At 47.0% G+C, this 18,800-nt stretch overlaps 1 protein-coding gene across 1 annotated transcript; it reads left to right on the top strand.

Moving 5' to 3' along the window:
* Positions 1 to 13,249: 13,249 nt before the first annotated feature.
* Positions 13,250 to 17,539, top strand: CCDC85B (coiled-coil domain containing 85B). Its single transcript, XM_048514782.1, has one exon. It carries the CDS (start codon positions 13,651 to 13,653, stop codon positions 14,314 to 14,316), a length of 666 nt encoding a protein of 221 aa, XP_048370739.1. The 5' UTR covers positions 13,250 to 13,650; the 3' UTR covers positions 14,317 to 17,539.
* The last annotated feature ends 1,261 nt before the right edge of the window (positions 17,540 to 18,800 follow it).

Raw genomic sequence — 18,800 nt, 5'->3', positions numbered from 1 at the left:
ATTTGATTTGTTCATAAATTAAGAAGAAGAAGAGGAGGAGGAGTTTGGATTTATATCCCCCCCCCCCTTTCTCTCATGTAAGGAAACTCAAAGGGGTTTACAATCTCCTTTCCCTGAAAGAGTTCCAAAGATCTGTGACTAGCCCAAGACCACCCAGCTGGCATATGTAGGAGTACACAAGCTAATCTGGTTCACCAGATAAGTCTCCACAGCTCAAGTGGCAGAGCGGGGAATCAAACCTGGTTCTCCAGATTAGAGTGCAGCTGCTCTTAACCACTACACCACGCTGGCTCTCGATCTGGAACTGGGGATGAACAGTATACTGGCCAAGTTTGCAGATGAGACAAAATTCAAGATGGTATAAACCAGGGCTGGCTGTGAAGATCTCCAGGAAGATGTCCACAAAATTGGGTGAGTGGGCAACAATGTGGCAAGTGAAGATCAGTGTAAGGAGTATAAGGTGATGCACACTGGAACAAAAAAAAATCCCATCTTTAAGTATGTGCTGATGGGATCGAAAGAAGAAGTGTTTGGATTTATACTCTGTTTTTCTCAATTATAAGGAGTCTCAGAGCAGCTTACAAACTCCTTTCCTTTCCTCTCCCCACAACAGACACCTTGTGAGGTAGGTGAGGCTGAGAGAGTTCTGAGAGAACTGTGACTAGCCCAAGGTCACCCAGCAGGCGTCATGTGGGGGAGTGAAGAAACAAGCCCAGTTCACCAGATTAGAATCCACCTGGTCCTTGCCATTACACCAAAATGGCTCCTAACTAAACTTACTAAAACTGAGTCAGTTGGGGTCATAGTGGATGAATTCAGATGCCACAGCAGTGAAAAGGAACACTCTATGCTGGGGTTTATTAGGAAAGAGACTGGACACAAAATGATCGGAATTATAATCCCCCTGTATGTATCTATGATGCAGCCTCATTGGGATATTGTGTGCAGTTCTGATCTCTGTATCTCCAAAAGGACCTTGCAGAGCTGGGAAAAGTACAGAAGAAGGCAACCAACATGATTAGAGAGTTGGAGGAAAGGCTAAAAAGGTCTGGGGCTTTTTAGTTTAGAAAGAGCCGATTAAGGGGAGAAATAATAGAGATTCATAAAATTATGCATGCTGTGAAGACAGTGGGCAGAGAGAACTTTTTTTCCCTCACCCGAAATATTAGACTCGAGGGCATCCAGTGAAGCTGATAGGCAGTCGATTCAGTGTGGATAGAAGGAGACTCTTCTTTATACAAATGACTAAAATGTGGGATTTGCTGCCACTGCCAGAGGATGTAGTGATGCAGACAGGCACAGACAGCTTTAAAAGGGGATTAAATTGATTCATGGAGGATGGATCACTGGCTACTAATAATGGTGCCTAGAGGGAGCATCCACATTCAGAGGCAGTAAACCTCTGTATATCAGTGCCCGAAGGAGGTCTCAGCCTCTATGGTCTGCTCAGGCTCTAACTGACTGGCTACTGTGTGTGACAAGATCCCTTTGCCTGGGATAGGGCAGGATATAAATCCTGTAAAAGTAAAAAGTGCAGTGAAGGATGCTGGAGAGGATGGACAACTGGTGTGATCCATCAGGGCTCTTCTTATATTCTCTATCATTTCTGTAGTCTGGAGATCCATTGTAATTCCATGAATACTCCAGGCCCCACTCTGTAGTTTGGCAACACCGGCTTGGAATCTTACAGAGCAATCCTGAACTGATCACTCAGAATCCAGAAACTCGTTTTATGATTTCAGATATAGAATACTGCCTTACTCCAACCCAGACAAGAAGATCTGCAAGGTGATACATCAGTTGGATCTCTTTGTATTCGTTGTATTGCAGTTTGTCACTCATAACTCCATACAACTATTTTAAAAAATGATTTACTTTATTGTATCCTGCCTTTCTTCCCTTGGAGACCTAAGTGGTTTACATCATTCTCCTCTCCTCCATTTTACCCTCACAACAACCCTGTGAAGTAGGTTAGGCTGACTGGCTCAAGGTCAACCAGTGAGCCTCTACGGCACTAGTAAGGATTCAAAATCAGGTTTCCTGGATACTAGTATGACAATCTTAACCTCACTGGCCAGTTTGGTTAATATATATCACCAGTGCATTATACCACATTTGTAACATACTATGTGTCAGGGGGGTTGTATCTAGGTGATTGAGATGCATTTCTACCACACTGTAACTGCTTAATGCCACAAATCAAATGCAGCTGAAAGATATATGTAACCAGCCTGCTATATGTTACCACTGCCATCTGAGGCATTCTTTCCTTGATCTTTACTTTTTGACTTCACATGCTTTGTAGATAACTAGGCTTTCCCCTGACACCCTGATCCCATGAGAAACAGAGTCATATCTATTATCTGGTGGGGGCAGGGAGCCAGGTGGGTTTCTCTGACTATCTGCTGGCGACCTTGAGGTGCCTCAACTCCAGGGACTGTTTTTCACAATTTCTTGGGAATTCAGGAGGGAGGACTTGTAAGGGATTAAAGGGATGGCAAAAGCCAAGTTTGTCAGAATTGGCTTTGCCAAGCTTTGGTGATCTGACACTTCTCAATAAATGCTACTGATCAACTACACAGAGTCCGTTTATTGGCTTAAGGTTTGGGACCTAACGCTACGTCTAATTTGGAGACCTGGGTTTGTTTCCCACTCCTCCACATAAAGGCTGCTGGGTGACTTTGGGCCAATCATAGTTCTCTCAGCCCAAGCAGAGGCAGGCAATGGCAAACGACCTTTGAATGCCTCTTGCCTTGAAAACCCTATAGGGTGCCATAAGTCAACTGTGAATTGATCGTGCGCGCGTGCACACACACAGACACAGACACAATATACTATATGCACGTCAACATGCAAAATAAAGTCACATCGTTCCGAACATTATATTATAGAGCTTGGAGTACAGCAAGAGATCAGATCTGCTCATTGGTGCTTAAAAATACCTTTACCTCTTTAGGGAGCAATCCTAAGATGGTCTATTAAAAAGTAAGTCCCATTTTATTCAGCAGGCACTTACTCCTTGGAAAAGTGTGTTCAGAGCTGCTGCCTTACATACTTGGCAAATTGTGTAAAGTGGCATTTTAATAAAAGGAATAGAGCTGCAGCATAATACCACTTTACACAATTTGCAGAGTGTTCAAGAGGGCACTTTTATAAAGGGAATAGAATTACAGTATAGTCCAGCCATTCTCAACCAGGGTTCCCTGGTACCCTGGGGTGCCGTGAGCATGTCCCAGGGGTACCGCGGCAACACTACCGCCCGCCCCCCCTCATTTTTGTGGTGTCTCCCACCGGCACCAGCAAGGACATGGAGCTGGCCCATGGGGCAGGGCCTGCCACAAGGTCAGCAGCCACCACTACCCCCAGTGTCACTCTTTACCCTGGGAGGGGAAGGTGGGGTGTGTGGCCAGCAGGGGCAATGGGAGGAGAAGGTAGAGGGTGGCGGCAGGGGTACCATGAGATATGAAGAGTGAGGTCAAGGGTACCCTGACCTCGAAAAGGTTGGGAAACACTGGTATAGTCTGTTGTATTATTTATTGCATATATATATATTCTCTTGCTTTTATTGCAGTCTTCTGGTTTTCTAATCCAGTTTTTGCTTTGTTTATGCATTGACATGTCACCTATTGTTTTTATTTTAATTGTTTTACAATACTGGAACTTAGTCCTATAGCATTGTTTATTAGCTGATGCCGACTTATAGCATATTGGCTGTTTGAGAGCACTGTTTTTATATTTTGTGATCCACCTTGAATCTCAGCCAGGAAGACAGACTATGAATGAAGAACATAAATAAACTTGGTATAAAAGTTTTCGAAATAACTGTCTAATTTACGTTATAGACATGATGCATAATAAAAAAATACTAGGCAGGCTCTAGCTAACAAAGGCATGTTTTAGCCTCACTGATAACAGTGGGGGAGAGAGATAAATACTTTGAAATCAAAAGGGCTGAAACTTTTGCTGGACTGCACTTGTGTATCCCCTGCTTCTTGTCAAGCCTGGTCTTATTTATTTGGACTGCAGTATCTATGGTTACTGAAAAACAGAGAAGAATCTCCTAACTAGAGCTCTGGTTAGGATGGAGCCGTGGCCCACAGCGCAAACCTGCTGTGCATGTTCATTTTTGGAAGAACTGCTGCACTCGGTGGGACTTTCTCCAAGGCAAGTGTGCAAAGGAGTGCAACCTCAGATGCCAAGGATTCCAGGATTCTGTCACCAGTGATGGGAGACATAAGAGTGGGTTGTAGTGGTTAGAGTGTGGGAGGAAGGAGAGAAGACAGGTATCTGCTGTTTCCTAGCAACCATGGGGTACCCTCCAACGATGGCCCAAGACAGCTTATTTCATTATATTCCGCATTTCTTAGCCCACTTGGGCTTGTGAGCTGGAAGAACTAGAACCTTGTCAGAAATCCTAGGCAAACAAGGACAGATCCAGGCAACTTGATTCTGGTATCTTAAATAAAATCCAAACTATACTAATGTGGTGTAATGGTTAGAATCAGATTTGAATCCCCACTGTGCCATGGAAGCTCTCTTGAGGCTCATTCCGCACATGCAGAATAATGCACTTTCAAACTGCTTTCAGTGCTCTTTGAAGCTGTGCGGAATGGCAAAATCCACTTGCAAACAGTTGTGAAAGTGGTTTGAAAACGCATTATTTTGCGTGTGCAGAGGGGCCTGATACTGGACTAGTCACACACTGTCAGTCTGACCTACCTCACAGAGTTGTTGGGAAGACAAACAGGAGGAGAGGAGAATGCTGTTAGCTGCTTTGGGGGCCCACTGGTAAGAAACGGTGGGTATAAATGCAATATATAAAACCTAACGCCACACACAGATGGGATGCAACTTGTTGTCTACAAGAAGCGTCACTGAAGTGATCGAGAAGCGCACAAAAGCATGACCATACATCATTTCATTGAGGCTTGTGCGGGAATACCTCTTAACTGAACCCACTGGTCAGGCCTACCTTGTCTCCTGTTCTGCAGTCCCCAATGGCACTCAAAATGGCCACCACCATTCTTCAAGAGCTGCCTCACAGCCCCATTCTCCTTGGAGCTTGTTTGGCTGCTCCTTCTCTGGCTTCCAGACTCTTGACCAAAATGGAGGAGGATGCTCTCCAGCTTCAGAAGCAGAGATTCCTGCAGTGTTGTGGCGTAACATATGGCTTGCTGAGGCAAATGATAACCAACCTATTATGGCGCAGGGACCCACGCATTTTCCCTTGCCAGTCTTTACGACTCTCCTTCTGGTGCCCAGACAAAGACCGTTTTCATCCTACCCACACAGGGACTTGAATCAGCTCTTCCTGCCAGGATTTCTGTATGTGAACAGCAAGGCTGAAGTTGAACCAGTCAAACTTCCCTGTGTCATTTCATTCCCTGACTGGATCTGTGCTCTGAGCACAAACATTAGTGGCTGTCATTCCACTCTTTTCCTCCAGGAAGCTTCAGGTGACATACACTCATGCCATTTTGTTACCGATGGGAAAATAAACAAAATATTTTCCTGAAGTCAGGTTGCCTGGCTACACTGGCTCCCTGCCCGGATACAGAGACCTGTGTGGTTCAGAAGCCTTCATAAGGTTCACAAAGAATGTATATGCATGATTGTGCCAATGCTATATGATTTCCCTTGTGTTTGTGTCATTCTAGGATGTAGTAAAAAAGCTCCTCTTAGTTAAGTTTATGCCTGCAGTTTAGGATTTTAGTTTAATAAGGTTCTTCAGTTAGGTTAAGGTTCTATTAGTTTTAAGCGAGCCCTGCCAGTAGATAGATGTACAGTCCTGCCTATAAGTATAAGTATGTGTGTTTATCCTTTAAGGTTTTCCTGTAATGTTTGCTAGAAATGTTATTTTGAAATTTGCAGTGTCTGAGAATAGAAGCACAGCCAAAGTTAAGGTCTGATATTAAGTGTAACCAGGAAGTTGGCTCTGGAATGCTTGCTTAGGACCAACGCTTCCAGCCGGACCCTTTGACAAGAACAACGCACCCTCTTTGGACTTATGAAAGTTAATCGAATCTGTTGCCAGGCACTCCAAGGGGTCACTCCAGCCTTGGAAGATGTCACCCTGTTTTGCTATTGGACTGTTTGAAGTTTTACTCTTTCAGGATCCAGAAGCTCATTGGACTGTTCACATCCTACTTTCAGGATCCAAGAATTCATTGGATCATTTAAACTTGTCTTTGTCTAACACTCCCAAGGAACCACCTCAGGCAAGAAGGTGTAAGCTTTTCTTCTGGGATTTGATCTCATCAGTATGTGCAAAGAGATTGTTTTCTCCCTTTGGTGTTCTAGGATATTTTCTCTGTATTAGATGGAAGGAGACCGCCCCCTTCCTGGGTTTTGCACTATGGGGGTGGGACTGCCCCACACCCCCTTTCTGGGTTACTGGGAAATGTATAAAAGGGGCTGATGCACAGCCATGAGGAGGTCCTTTTTGCTGAGCTGTGCCAAGAAATCACTTGCAATAAAATCCTTCCTGCTTTGAAGAAACGCCTGCTTCCTGCGCCTCATTAAGTTGCTGAGCTGAAATCACTTATTGTTACTGGCAATTTGCTGTAACAATTTTGTAGCAGGCTTGAATTGGGCAGAGGGAGAGAGATTTTTTTTTTTGCAGGGGCAGCTTCTCATGTGGAGGAGAGAAAACCATGCCAAAATGTTCTCTTGTGTGATTCGTATAGATGGCTGACTACACACTCTGCTTCAAAAACCCAAATATGTGGGGGGTATTGGAAGATAAGAACAATCCAGCTCTAATGTAGCTTCCTCTCTAGCTAGGCAAAGTTTGTGTGGGGTGGGGTGGGGTGGAGAAGTCCTGCCTATGTAATACCAGCATGGCAAGGCACCTGACAGGGAGAGGCATCAAAGTATGATGGCTGTCAGGGTTCATCTCATCAGTATCTTATTTCCAAGCTTGACTGACCAGGGGCCTTTCCCCACTCTCTTCCATTTCCCCTATGCCACGCGCTGCTCTCAGCGCGCAGCATCCCAGGCACACACCCGGGCGTCCCCACAAGCGCGGGGTTATCAAAAGGCGCCCTTAAGAAGAGCGCCTGGGATGCTGCGCGCTGAGGGGGCGCGAGAGAGGCAGCGTCGGGGCAGCTGCGTTCTCGCTGCCCTTGAAGTGGGGAGTGCAGCTGGACGCCGCGCTACTTTAGGAGAGTAGCGTGGGGCTTAAGGTAAGTGGGGAAAGGGCCCTGGTGCTTTTGGAATGCCCACCAGCACAGTATGCAAGAGACAGCCCTTTCCTGGCATTTGCCCTCAAGGTACATCGCTCCTGGACATAGATTTAGGCACCAGAGGTGACAGCTTTGAACAGTATTGTTCTCTGTCAGTTTTGTCTAATTTTCTTTTAAAACTGTTTCAACAAGATTAGGCAGCCTTTATCCTGGGTGCCAGAAGAAATGTATCATCTATTTTAATAATCTAATCCTAGTCCTACTGCGTTCTTTACTGAAAGTATGATTGATTTTTAATGTATTTTAAATTCACCTTGAGTTTCAATGAGAAGGGGGGCTATAAGTTAAGATAAACACTAGCGCGGACTGCTCTTCCTCATCTTTTACAGGGACAAAAATAAAACACAGGTTCAAGGAGAAGGCAGCTTAGAAATGTTTATACACATACACACATACACATAAATAACATGGAGACTGCTCCTTCCCTGCATCAAAGAGGTTCTTTTCCACTGAGGAATTTGAAGACAATAAGCACACCAGCAGTGAAGAAAAACAATCTTTATTGAAATCTCAGTAGTAATGAATATCAACAACTCACCAGGAAAAACAGACTAAAACAGAGAATATATGCATGCCCCTTCTGCCAAAGGAATCCTGACGAATGACAGCGGGCAGAATCCAAGTGTTGAGTGGTGTGCTCAGTGTCCCTTCACTGAGCTGAGGTCCAGGAAGAAAAAGTGACATTCAGGAACTTATATCCTATTCTAAGTGTTCACCCGCCCGTGTGTATGCATGTTATTCCTGCAGCTAGCCTTGGAAGGTAGTTATATGTTCCAAAGCCAACTGATAAACTGTGCAAAGCAGCAAGTGTCTGGTACCAGAAACTCCCTACATTCCAGTACCAGGTGCATTAATCTATCTTATAAACAACCTGCTCCCAAAGTGCATTAGTCAAAGATAAGAGAACATTAAGAGGGAAAAGGTTTTTTTTCCAGAGAGAATATCTCTAGTGCCAGAAACCCGTTTGGGACTGTCTCACCCACAGGGTATCTTGGCTACAGACGGAGACATCTGTAGCTTACCACTAACTCCTGGAGTTACAATGATCTTCCACAAAGTTCTACTACTCTCCCTGAGAAATCTAGCCATTAGCCGCCCTTCTGAATTTAACTCTGAAATCACCTAGTTAGAACCCTCCAGAGTCATGTTGGCCTTTAACCTACCCAGGGTCACAGTTAGCAGCTACTGACAGCCAAAAGCAGGCTGAGCCATATAACTCCATCCTATGCTGCTGTTAGAAACCAGAGGTCCACTAGAACTGGACTGGAATTGCCAAGGATGTAGGTAAAGTGGGGTGGGGGGTTTCCCAGGTTTAAACCCCCCATTACATGTCTGACGCTCCGCCCCATTTGTGGGTTTTTTGTATTTTTAAAGTGTTTTTCCCCCCAGTTTTTGGCCTGCAAGGGGCGCAGTTTTTAGGCTAGCCTCTAGCATCACCAAAATTTCAGGGATTGTTTGGGAGACTCTCCTGATGATATCACCCAAGTTTGCTGAGGTTTGGTTCAGGGGGTCCAAAGTTATGGACTCCCAAAGGGGATGCCCCATCCCTCATTGTTTTCAATGGGAGCTAATAGGAGATGGGGGCTACACCTTTGAGAGTCCATAACCCCCTGAACAAAACTTCACCAAACCTGGGTGGTATCATCAGGATACTGCAAAATTCTGGTGCTGCTAGCTTAACAATTGCACCCCTGACAGCAGGCACCCCCCCCCAAATTTCCCCAGATTCTTTTTTTAAACCCACCCCCTTCAGCACAGATTTAAAGGGAGAATCTGAGGTCCCCAGTTTAAACATTGAAAGTGATGCTGTTCAGGGTAGGGGAGAATTCACCCCAAAACAGCATCATTTTCAATGTTGTTTTAACTGGGGACCCCAGATTATCCCTTTAAGGTGGATTTAAAAGGATAATTTGGGCTCCCTAGTTAAAACACCATTGAAAATGATGCTGTTTATGGGTGGATTCCAGCATCACAGTGGCTGTCTGTGGGGGAGGGGGGGCGCAAAACTCAGATTTTGCACCAGGCTCCATTTTCCCTAGCTACGCCTCTGCCCGGAGGGGAGGGCAGAAGGGACTGCCAGCTGGGAGCCCATCCGGGGGGCGGGGAGGGCAGGGGAGTTTGCCATCCCTGGCCTCGGAGAGCTGCTTTTATAAGCACTGAGGCCAAGGAGGGGCTTGGGAAGGCATGGCCACACTCCCAGGGGCTCGTGGGGGCGTGGCCCCCCAAATCCCCCCCATAAAAATCTATACCTACATCCCTGGGAACTGCACAAGTAACAATGGTCCCAACCGCCCATTCCTCTTCCATTCATACTTCCATGGCTGCACAGCATATTTTCCCAGATGTCCATTTCTGTCAGGCACCCCTTTCTCATGCTGCTTCCAAAGTTACCAGCCCTGGGTGGTTTAGGTCTTAGCCATGCACCCTCAGTCCACATGGGGTTACAAATCATGCTTCTACATAGAATTTTCTTTTCTCAAAAGCAGCTTTTCTTTGAGAAAGCCAGCGAGGCCCTGAGATAGTGCGCATGGGTCAGATTCTATTCCTGATGCCGACTCAAGTTAAATAATTGCCTATATTGTCCTCTGAATAATTGCTGACTCACCAAAATGCTTTGGGAGGAACCTGAACACAGCATAGTCCTCAAGGCCAAAAATGCAGCTGGAGTCGAGAACAGGGAAGGGCTGAGGTTCAGAGGTCAATTTCTGCTTTGCAGAAGGTCCTAGGATCAATCTCGGGCATTTTTAGTGCAAAGCATTTAAACAGCTGTCCTTCTGCTGATTTTCCCATATGTGCATGTGCACATGTATGCATGCCAACTGACATACCAGTTCATACTTCTGGTGAAATGGTTCACAAAACCTGATGCCACAGTAAATGCGTTCGTGTTTAAGATGTCCCAAGATGGTTGTTTTTGGCAGTGATAGACTCTTAGCGATACTTTTGTAATGTAAAAACAACAATGCATTCCTGCTCCCCAGTAAAACACCAGCAGATGTGAGCTATTATTTTCTCAGACAGTCCTTGGAGCTACCTAAATGCCCTTGAAAGAGGATTTGCTCAGGTTTCTGCAGGGAAAATGCAATGGATATTCCATAAAATACCTTATTAAAGATGGATTATTCTAACATGAAGATTTAATACGTGCATGTGTAGTGTGCAAAAGATATGTTCCAGTCCATCAGAAATACTGGTCTAACCGCAGCCCAAGAACAAAATTCAAGTCCAGTAGCATCTAAAGATCAATAAAAATTTCCAAGATATACAGTCTGTGAAAACATTTAGGTAGGTATCTCATTGGGCATTACATTACAAAAAAATCCTCCCTACTATGTGTCCTACAGCCTCAAAGTATCATTCTCATTCATAATTGGGAGAAACAGGGCATCTTAAAGACAGACAAGTTTTTTTGTTTCAAGTTTTCATGGGCAGAATGTTTAAAAATGTATTTAAGGTGCCACAAGACAGAGGAAGAGTTTGGATTTATACCCTGCTTTTCTCAAATGTAAAGAATATTGAAGCAGCTTACAAACTCCCTTTCTCTCCCCACTACAAATGCCTTGTGAGGTAGGTGTGAAGTTGAGAGTGTTTGAAGAGAACTGTGACTAGCCCAAGGTCACCCAGCACATTTCAGATTAATCAATTTTTTCCCTCTCAGCTTTCTTAATCATCCAAATTTTACACCCATTCATTATAATCAGGAATGGCATGAAAACTTGATCTTGTATTGTCAAAGGCTTTCATGGCCGGATTCAACTGGTTCTGGTGGGTTTTCCGGGCTATGTGGCCAGACCACCTAACTTGATCTTGATCACCAGCAACACAGATTCATAGAGTTGGAAGAGACCACAAGGGCCATTGAGTTCAACCGCCTGCCATGCAGGAACATACAATTAAAGCACTCCTGACAGATGGCCGTCAGTGGCGGAATTACAAGGGGGCGGTGTGTGCATAAAAATCACCGGGCGACGGAAAATTCCCACCTAGTCTCTCCCCCTTTCTCACTCTGTAGTAATTCATACCCTGTCTCATCACTTCCTCTTAGTTCCTTTCCTCATCAAGAACATTATCAGGTTGCAAAAAGCCAGTTTGCAGTGTAAAACGCCCTGAGGGAACTACAGTTCCCAGGAGATCTTGGGGCTCAAGCAAAGGTATCCTTGGAAAGTATAGTTCCCTATCAGGCCATTTTACTGTGAACAGGCTCTTTTGCAGCCTAAAGTTCTGCAGAAAAAAAGGAAAGGAAATCCATGCAAGTGTATGGGGAAGGGGAGATGCCACCGGAGGGGCACCACAGGGGGGGCCATGGGGGCGGAAAATATAGAATGTGCACCGGGCGCAGTTTGGCCCAGCTACGCCCCTGATGGCCATATAGTACCTGCTTAAAACCCTCCAAAGAAGGAGACTCCACTACACATCAAGGCAGTGTATTCCACTGTCAAACAGCTCTCACCATCAGGAATTTCTTCCTAATGTTTAGCTGGGATCTCTTTTCCTGTACCTTGAACCCATAACTCCTTGTCCTAGTCTCTAGAGTAGCAGAAAACAAGCTTGCTCTCTCTTCAACATGACATTCCTTCAAATATTTAAATATGGCTATCCTGTCACACACACACGCCTAACTTTCCCTCCTCCAGACTAAACATACCTAGCTCCCTAAGTTTCTCCTCACAGGGCATGGATTACAGAGCTTTAACAATTTCAATCACCCTCCTCTGGACCAGTTCCAGCTTGTCGATATCCTTCTTGAATTGTAGTGCCCAGAACTGGACAAAGTGTTCCAGGTGAGGTCTGACCAATGCAGAATATAGTGGTGCTATTACATCCCTTAATCTAGACACTATACCTCTATTGATACAGCCCAACATTGCATTGGCTTTCTTGGCTGCCACATCACACTGCTGACTCATGTTCAGTTTGTGGTCTACTAAGACTCCCAGATCCCTTTCACATCCCTACTGCTGACAAGCCAAGTGTCACCCATCCTATATCTGTGCATGCATTTTTTCTGTTTTAAGTGTAGAATCTTACATTTATTTCTGTTGAAATTTATTTTATTAGTTTTGGCCCGGCTCTCTAATCTGTTCAGGTAATTTGGAATTCTGACTCTCCCCTGGGGTATTAGCGACTGCTCCTAATTTGGTAGCATCTGCAAATTTGATTAGCATGCCCTCTATTCTAACATCGAAGTATTTGATACAATTATTGAATAGCCCTGGGCTCAGGACAGAAACCTGTGGCACTTCTTTTCAAGATGAAGATGAGCCATCTGAAGATGCCAGCCACAGATGCAGGTGAAACATCAGGAGAAAATGCTACTAGAAACATGGCCATAAAGGCCGGAAACCCCACAACACCCCTGTGATTCCGGCCATGAAAGCCTTCGACAATTCCAGATTCATTCACCTAAAATAATAAACATGTAATCCCTATGCCAAATTACCCCCTCTGTTTCAGCCCACTGAATTCAGTGGGTTTAAACTGCAGGAACTTTGCCTGAAGTGGATTGGCATAGTATGAGTTTTTGCAGGACAGATCCGGTCCTGATGTGTTTTTGCACTGTCTTCGTTTATCCTAAAGGGTTAAAAAAAAAAAGGAGACAGAATCAGGGATTCAGCTAGATTTGAGTCCAGGTTCATTTCAAAGACTGGCCATAGGCTGTCAGCTTTCAAGAGTCAAAACTCTATTGTGGGAGTTTTCACTGGTTGTTGAAGGTTTTCTGTGTTGTGTGGCCCTGGTCTGGTGGTTTTAGCTCCTCAGGTTTCCACCTGTATCTGCGGCTGCTGGCATCTTCTCTTCACAGGTGTGTTTGGACTGTGGAAAACTGTTGATCTCTAAGGTGCTGGCCTCAAATGTAACTGTTGTATTGCATGTTCTGCTATGCAATGCTCTAGGAATCAGAGGTTGGTAGATTTTCCTTAATCCGGATTAAATTCTCATCGTGCCTGCGGGGGGCAGCCCTGCTAATCGCAAACTGGCCGGAGTTCAACACGCCGCCGCAACAGCAGCCGCTCCTCCCGGGGGTTTGCAGGCCTCCCCTTCTCTCCACCCGCCCACCCGGACCCCGCCTGCCTCGTCGTCCGAGCACCAATTCCCTCCAGGGCGCTGCGCAGCGCCGCGTCTCCCGCCCCCTCCCTTGCCTGGGGGGTCTCGCACGTTTTCTCCCTCGCCCCCACTCACTCCTTCGGCGCAGGCGCGCCCTCTCCAAGTCGGCACCTGCTCCCCCGCCGTTGAACCCGCGCATTTGCAGCGACCGAGTCCCGTTAGCCCGAGGAAGGGGCAAGCCCGGCAGGATGTCCTGCTGCAGCAGCTGAGGGAGGCGAGCCGGAGATGCCGCAGCCGCCCCCGCCGCGCCCTGGGTGGAGGTGAGCGCCAGCCGCGGGGCAGCCCCGCTCCGTGCGCCCCGGCGATGTTCCCGGCCCGCGAGGCCACGCCGCCCGGGGCAGCCCCGCCGAGCCCGGAGGCCCCTCCGTCGGCGGCGGTGGCGGCGACGCCGGTGGCGGAGCTGAGCGACGCGGAGCTGGGCGGCTGCAGCAAAGAGGAGCTGGTGCGCCGCCTGCGCCACGAGGAGGCCGAGAAGCTGGCGGCGCTGGTGCAGCGCGGCCGCCTGATCCAGGGCGTGAACCGGCAGCTGCAGGAGCACCTGCGCGAGATCCGCGAGCTGAAGGCCGTCAACGGGCGCCTGCAGGCCGAGAACCGCGAGCTGCGCGACCTGTGCTGCTTCCTGGACGAGGACCGGCTCAAGGCCAAGCGCCTGGCGCGCCACTGGCAGCTCTTCGGGCACCACGCGGCGCAGGTGCTGCGCGACGAGGTGGCCGCCTGCCTGCGCAAGCTGGCCGGCCTGGAGGGCCTGCAGGAGCGCCTGGCCAAGGACAACCTGGAGCTCAAGGAGCTGTGCCTGGCCCTCGAGGACGAGTGCGCCTCCGCCCGCCCCGACGCCACCCCCAGCCCCGGCGGCGGCTCCTCCGAGCTCAGCCTGCCCTGCGGGCCCCGAGACCTGGGCGACGGCAGCTCCAGCACCGGCAGCGTCGGCAGCCCGGACCAGCTGCACCCCGCCTGCTCCCCCGACGACTAGCCGGCAGCCCGGCCGGCCGGCCCACGCGTGGGGGCCAGGGGGTGGCGCCTGCCAGCCTATCCCGGCTTGGGACAAAAAGGGCCACACCTCAGACCCTCTCCTCGAGGAAGCCGGTGAGCTTGCCCGCCTTTCCCTCCCTTCCGCTTGCCCCATCATCCCAGTAGCTGAAACGGGTGGATTTGGTGAAGGTGGGAGTATCCTCACCACGATTGAAAAAACAACATCACATGGACATGTGAACTTATTATGGGATACATCTGCACTCTGCTGAATGCAGCAGGCGTTTGAGGATGCACTGAACTCTGTTTGTGAAGCCATAATGTGAGGCGGGAAGCCAAGTGCTGCTGCTGCTGTCAGTATCTGTCTTGTGGACGTCCTTTGGATCAATAGGGGAGATGCTTCCCCGCTACACCCTGACATGGACTGATAAACGGCTCTGGCCCAAGGATGCATTTCTTCACAACCGATATGCTGAAGAAGGGATCCTGCCTCATAATGTTCAGGAATGACCACCAGGACTGGAGACGGACATTTTGGCAGCACCAAATGTGTTTTGTTTAATGTAGCAAACTTCGTGATTTCACAGAAGTCTTTTACATCTTTGCTGTCAATGCAGTTGCCCGGGTTAGATTTTGGGAATTGTTTGGGCTGTGAACTTCTCCCTGCTGACCTTGGTGATGAACGATCCAGAATGGAGAGTAGCTCTCCCCACTCCACAAAGACTGAACATCTCAGATGCAAATTACAGAGGGATAGCAGTGTTATTCTGTCGAGCATCCAAATTTTACTTAAAAGTGTCTTTGGGCATCTTAAAGACAAACAGAAGGCTTGTGCCGTAATAAATCTGCAAGCCTTTAAGGTACCACAAGATTCTTTTTTTTAAATGCACTGATTGTGGGAGGCAATAAGGGTGGGGAAGGCAGCATGAGTGACTCCAGTTGTCTGGAAGTAATTATATACCTGTGGGAGTGCTGAGCAAAGGGAAAGGAGGAATTCTGAACTATGTATGATGCTGAGGGGTACTTACATTTGACTTGTGATCTTCAACTGGACTTGGGGGAGGGAACAAGAGACTCAAACATATAGAGAGGCTTATTTAGAGAGTTACGTTCTTTTATCCTACCCTATTTCTGGTTTTAATACCACATGTTGAAATCCTGCATCCAAAACCACACCCATGACGGAGCCTCTCCTTGGAACTACAGCTGAATGGGGCTGTTGTAAAGGGCAAGAGACTCCCTTCTCTTAAACAGCAGTAGCCCAACTGTTAAGAACATCATATGAGAGGAGAATCCTATATAAAACCACTGGCCCACTCACAGTGCTTTCTATATAGGAGTCCGGGCCTCCAGAGGAATGCCCTGCATTCCTCCCCCCTAGGGAATAAGTGGGAGGCGGGGGGCATAAACGAACATAAGAGCACTGCTTCGTCAGACCAGTGGTCCATCCACTCCAGCATCCCATTTCACACAGTGACCACCTGGTTGTCCTGGAGAGCCAACATACAGTGCCTCGAAGCACATCCCATCTCTTTAGGACTGGTTCTCCAATGCTTGCTAGGTGGGGATTCTCTTTACTCACCATAGTTTGTTGCCATTGATGGATCTCCTGCATGAATCTCAAAGCCCCTCTTAAAGCCATTCATGCTCCTGGCCATCATTTCTTCCCCTGGCAGTGATTTCCATAGTTTAATTACTCCTAAAGAAATATTTTCTGTTGTCTTGCCCATCGTTGGGTGCCCCTATATTCTGTTATTATCAGAGCGGGTGGAAAGGTTTGCTCTATCCGTTTGCTCTGTTTCATGTGTAATTATATAAACCTGCTCTCATCTGCACTTTTCCCAGCTCTGCAGTATTCTTTCCGCAGTATGGAGACCAGACATCTCTTTCCCTGAGAATTTCAAAAACAGTAGTCCTAGGAACCCCCCTCCACTTGACCTGCAAGGCATATATCTGGAACTGAATTTGTGTATCTATGAAGTATAAGATTTATTTCTGAGGGAGGCCACTGTGTCAGTCACACATGGAGAATGCAACACTGTTGGATGCCTTTTATTAGAAGAACTGCTGTTGATGGAAGTAATAAGTTTTTGGTCTGCACTGAACTCTTCCTGTGGTCAGTGAAACATAATTGGAAGCCAAATGAATCAGCCACTTTATTGTTCCTGGAGACAGCCTTGGATATCAGGAAACTGAGGCCGGGGAAACCGCTTCCTGTCCCCCCTCAAGGACTTCAAGATCTCTCTTCCAGGATACAGCCAAATCTGGGGCGGAGGCAATATCCTGTTGCCTTGCGGGTTAAAGGATGCAGTGCGTGATTTTGCTGATATCTGCTACTAAGAACTGGAAGGGGGTCAAAAGAGTCCACTAGCAGCATGGGTGCAAGAAATCTGTTTAGGAATCGGATAAATGTTTTAAATTGTTGCTGGGGAAGGAAGAATCACTTTCACCTTGTCTGAAAGTGTCTAGGTTCTGGAGTGGGTGGGTGCCTTAAATTCTGCAACTGTTAGCGAGATCCTTGTTTACCCTTTGGTGGCTCTTATCTGGAGCTTAACCCTTTAGCATTCAGTTGTCCCTCATTTGCAAACTAAGTGGTGCAGTGGCCTGGAAACTGTTGTGAGAGCAAATGAGGTTGCTCAGTGGGGATTGTGCATTCTGCATATGCTCAGGGGCACTTTGCTCCAAAACCTAAAAGGAGATTTTCTTTGACTTGAACCATAGTGGTGGAAAGAATTCCCTATGATTCACCCATTTGAACTTTGAGAAATGTCCTAGAAAGGGGAAAAAGGATGCATTTAGTTGACAAAGTCAGCTGTAGAATATTTTAGGAGGGATGAAGAAAGAAGTGGATGCTGAGACTCTTTTTCTTTCAGTGCTAAACTTAATATTGATATATTGGGGTTGGGAGGAGCAATCAGCCATGGAGAGGTGGCTCAGGACGAGAAGATTGATTTGCTTGTTTTTTACATCGCGCTTCCAATTTTACTTTTGTGGGTATAACCTTTGCTGATTACCTGTAATTATTGCCCCCCCCGAAAAGCAGGCAATAGATTTTTCTAAAAAACGTTTAAAAATATATTTAATACCATTTACTCAAAATACCAGGAGACAGAATGCATCCTCTGCAGCTGTGCAGTGCGTAATTGTTAAAAGCCCCCCATTTCGTAATTCTTGTTTTGCTTGTATACAGATTTCATGGATTAAAAAACAATATGTTGAATCGATCTAATAGCCCAGCCATGTGCAGAATTACTTAGCGTGCTGAGTTGCGGAGGCCTTACACCAGCAAAGATGCACAGGAGGAACTGCACTGTACACATTTCTGCGCAGGTAGCAATTGAGAGCACGGAGTAACTGGGCAGTGGGGCAGGGTAACTATTCCACAGAAGGAAGAAATCTTGCAAACTTACAGTTCCTCATTTTACCCACAACGGACAGTATGCAAAACTCATGGCAGAAATCTTCTGCCAGACTGTAGCTTCTTGATCCTGAAACTGTTTTGATGATAGTCTACATTTAGTGTGGGGAAAGTGAGACTTAAATCACAGGTCTTACTGATAACTTTGTGGTCATGTGGCTCTTGGCTCATTTACTAGGGCTGAGGTGCAGACTCCCACTTGGTTAGCAAGCTCCTCTTCATTCCTAGGAGTGCGCCTGGCTGAGAACCGGAACGTAGAACTACAGCAGAATCAAATATGAGGAGGCCTCTTGGGCTTCTTCCGGCCCAGTGAAATTGCAGACAAAAGGGCTCCAGGCCAGGAAGCAGGTGTCCAGATCCTGACTCCCTGATAACACACAGCCAAAATCAACAAAACCTGGACATGCACTCTCTGCCCTGGTTTACTAGGAGATGGCCCTCCCCGGGCTGAAAAGGAAGGGGTGGGGGTCATCTCTGGTGTTCTACTCTGCTGGCATATAGGCAGTGGTGGGATCCAAAAATTTTAATAACAGGTTCCGATGGTGGTGGGATTCAAACAGTGGCGCCACCGCACACACGCACCTCCAATCCCTATTGGGCAGGGAGGTTGCTTTAGTAACCCCTTCTCGGCACTCAGAAAAAATTAGTAACCACTTCTCTGGTTGGATCCCACCTCTGGATAGAGGAGGAACTTCAGTAATGACCATAATCCATTTTCACGGCTCACAGCCAAATGAGTTTTTCTTCTACACTCATGGCAGTAATAATAAAATGCCGTCAAGTCACACCTGACTGATAGAAAAAGAAGAGTTTGGATTTATACCCCACCTTTCTCTCCTGTAAGGAGACTCAAGGTGGCTTACAGGCTCCTTTCCCTTTCTCTCCTCACAACAGACACCTGCGAGGTAGGTGAGGCTGAGACAGTTCTGAGAGAACTGTGCCTAGCAAACTAAGTGGTGCAGGGGCCTGGAAACTGTTGTGAGAGCAAATGAGGTTGCTCAGTGGGGTCACCCAGCAGAAATGTAGGTGTAGGGAAGCACATCTGGTTCACCAGATAAGCCTCTATC

Source organism: Sphaerodactylus townsendi, linkage group LG01 (genome assembly GCF_021028975.2).
Source record: "Sphaerodactylus townsendi isolate TG3544 linkage group LG01, MPM_Stown_v2.3, whole genome shotgun sequence".
NCBI lineage: Eukaryota > Metazoa > Chordata > Lepidosauria > Squamata > Sphaerodactylidae > Sphaerodactylus > Sphaerodactylus townsendi.
Note: the sequence above shows the minus strand (reverse complement) of the source record. Positions and strands in the feature narration are given on the sequence as shown.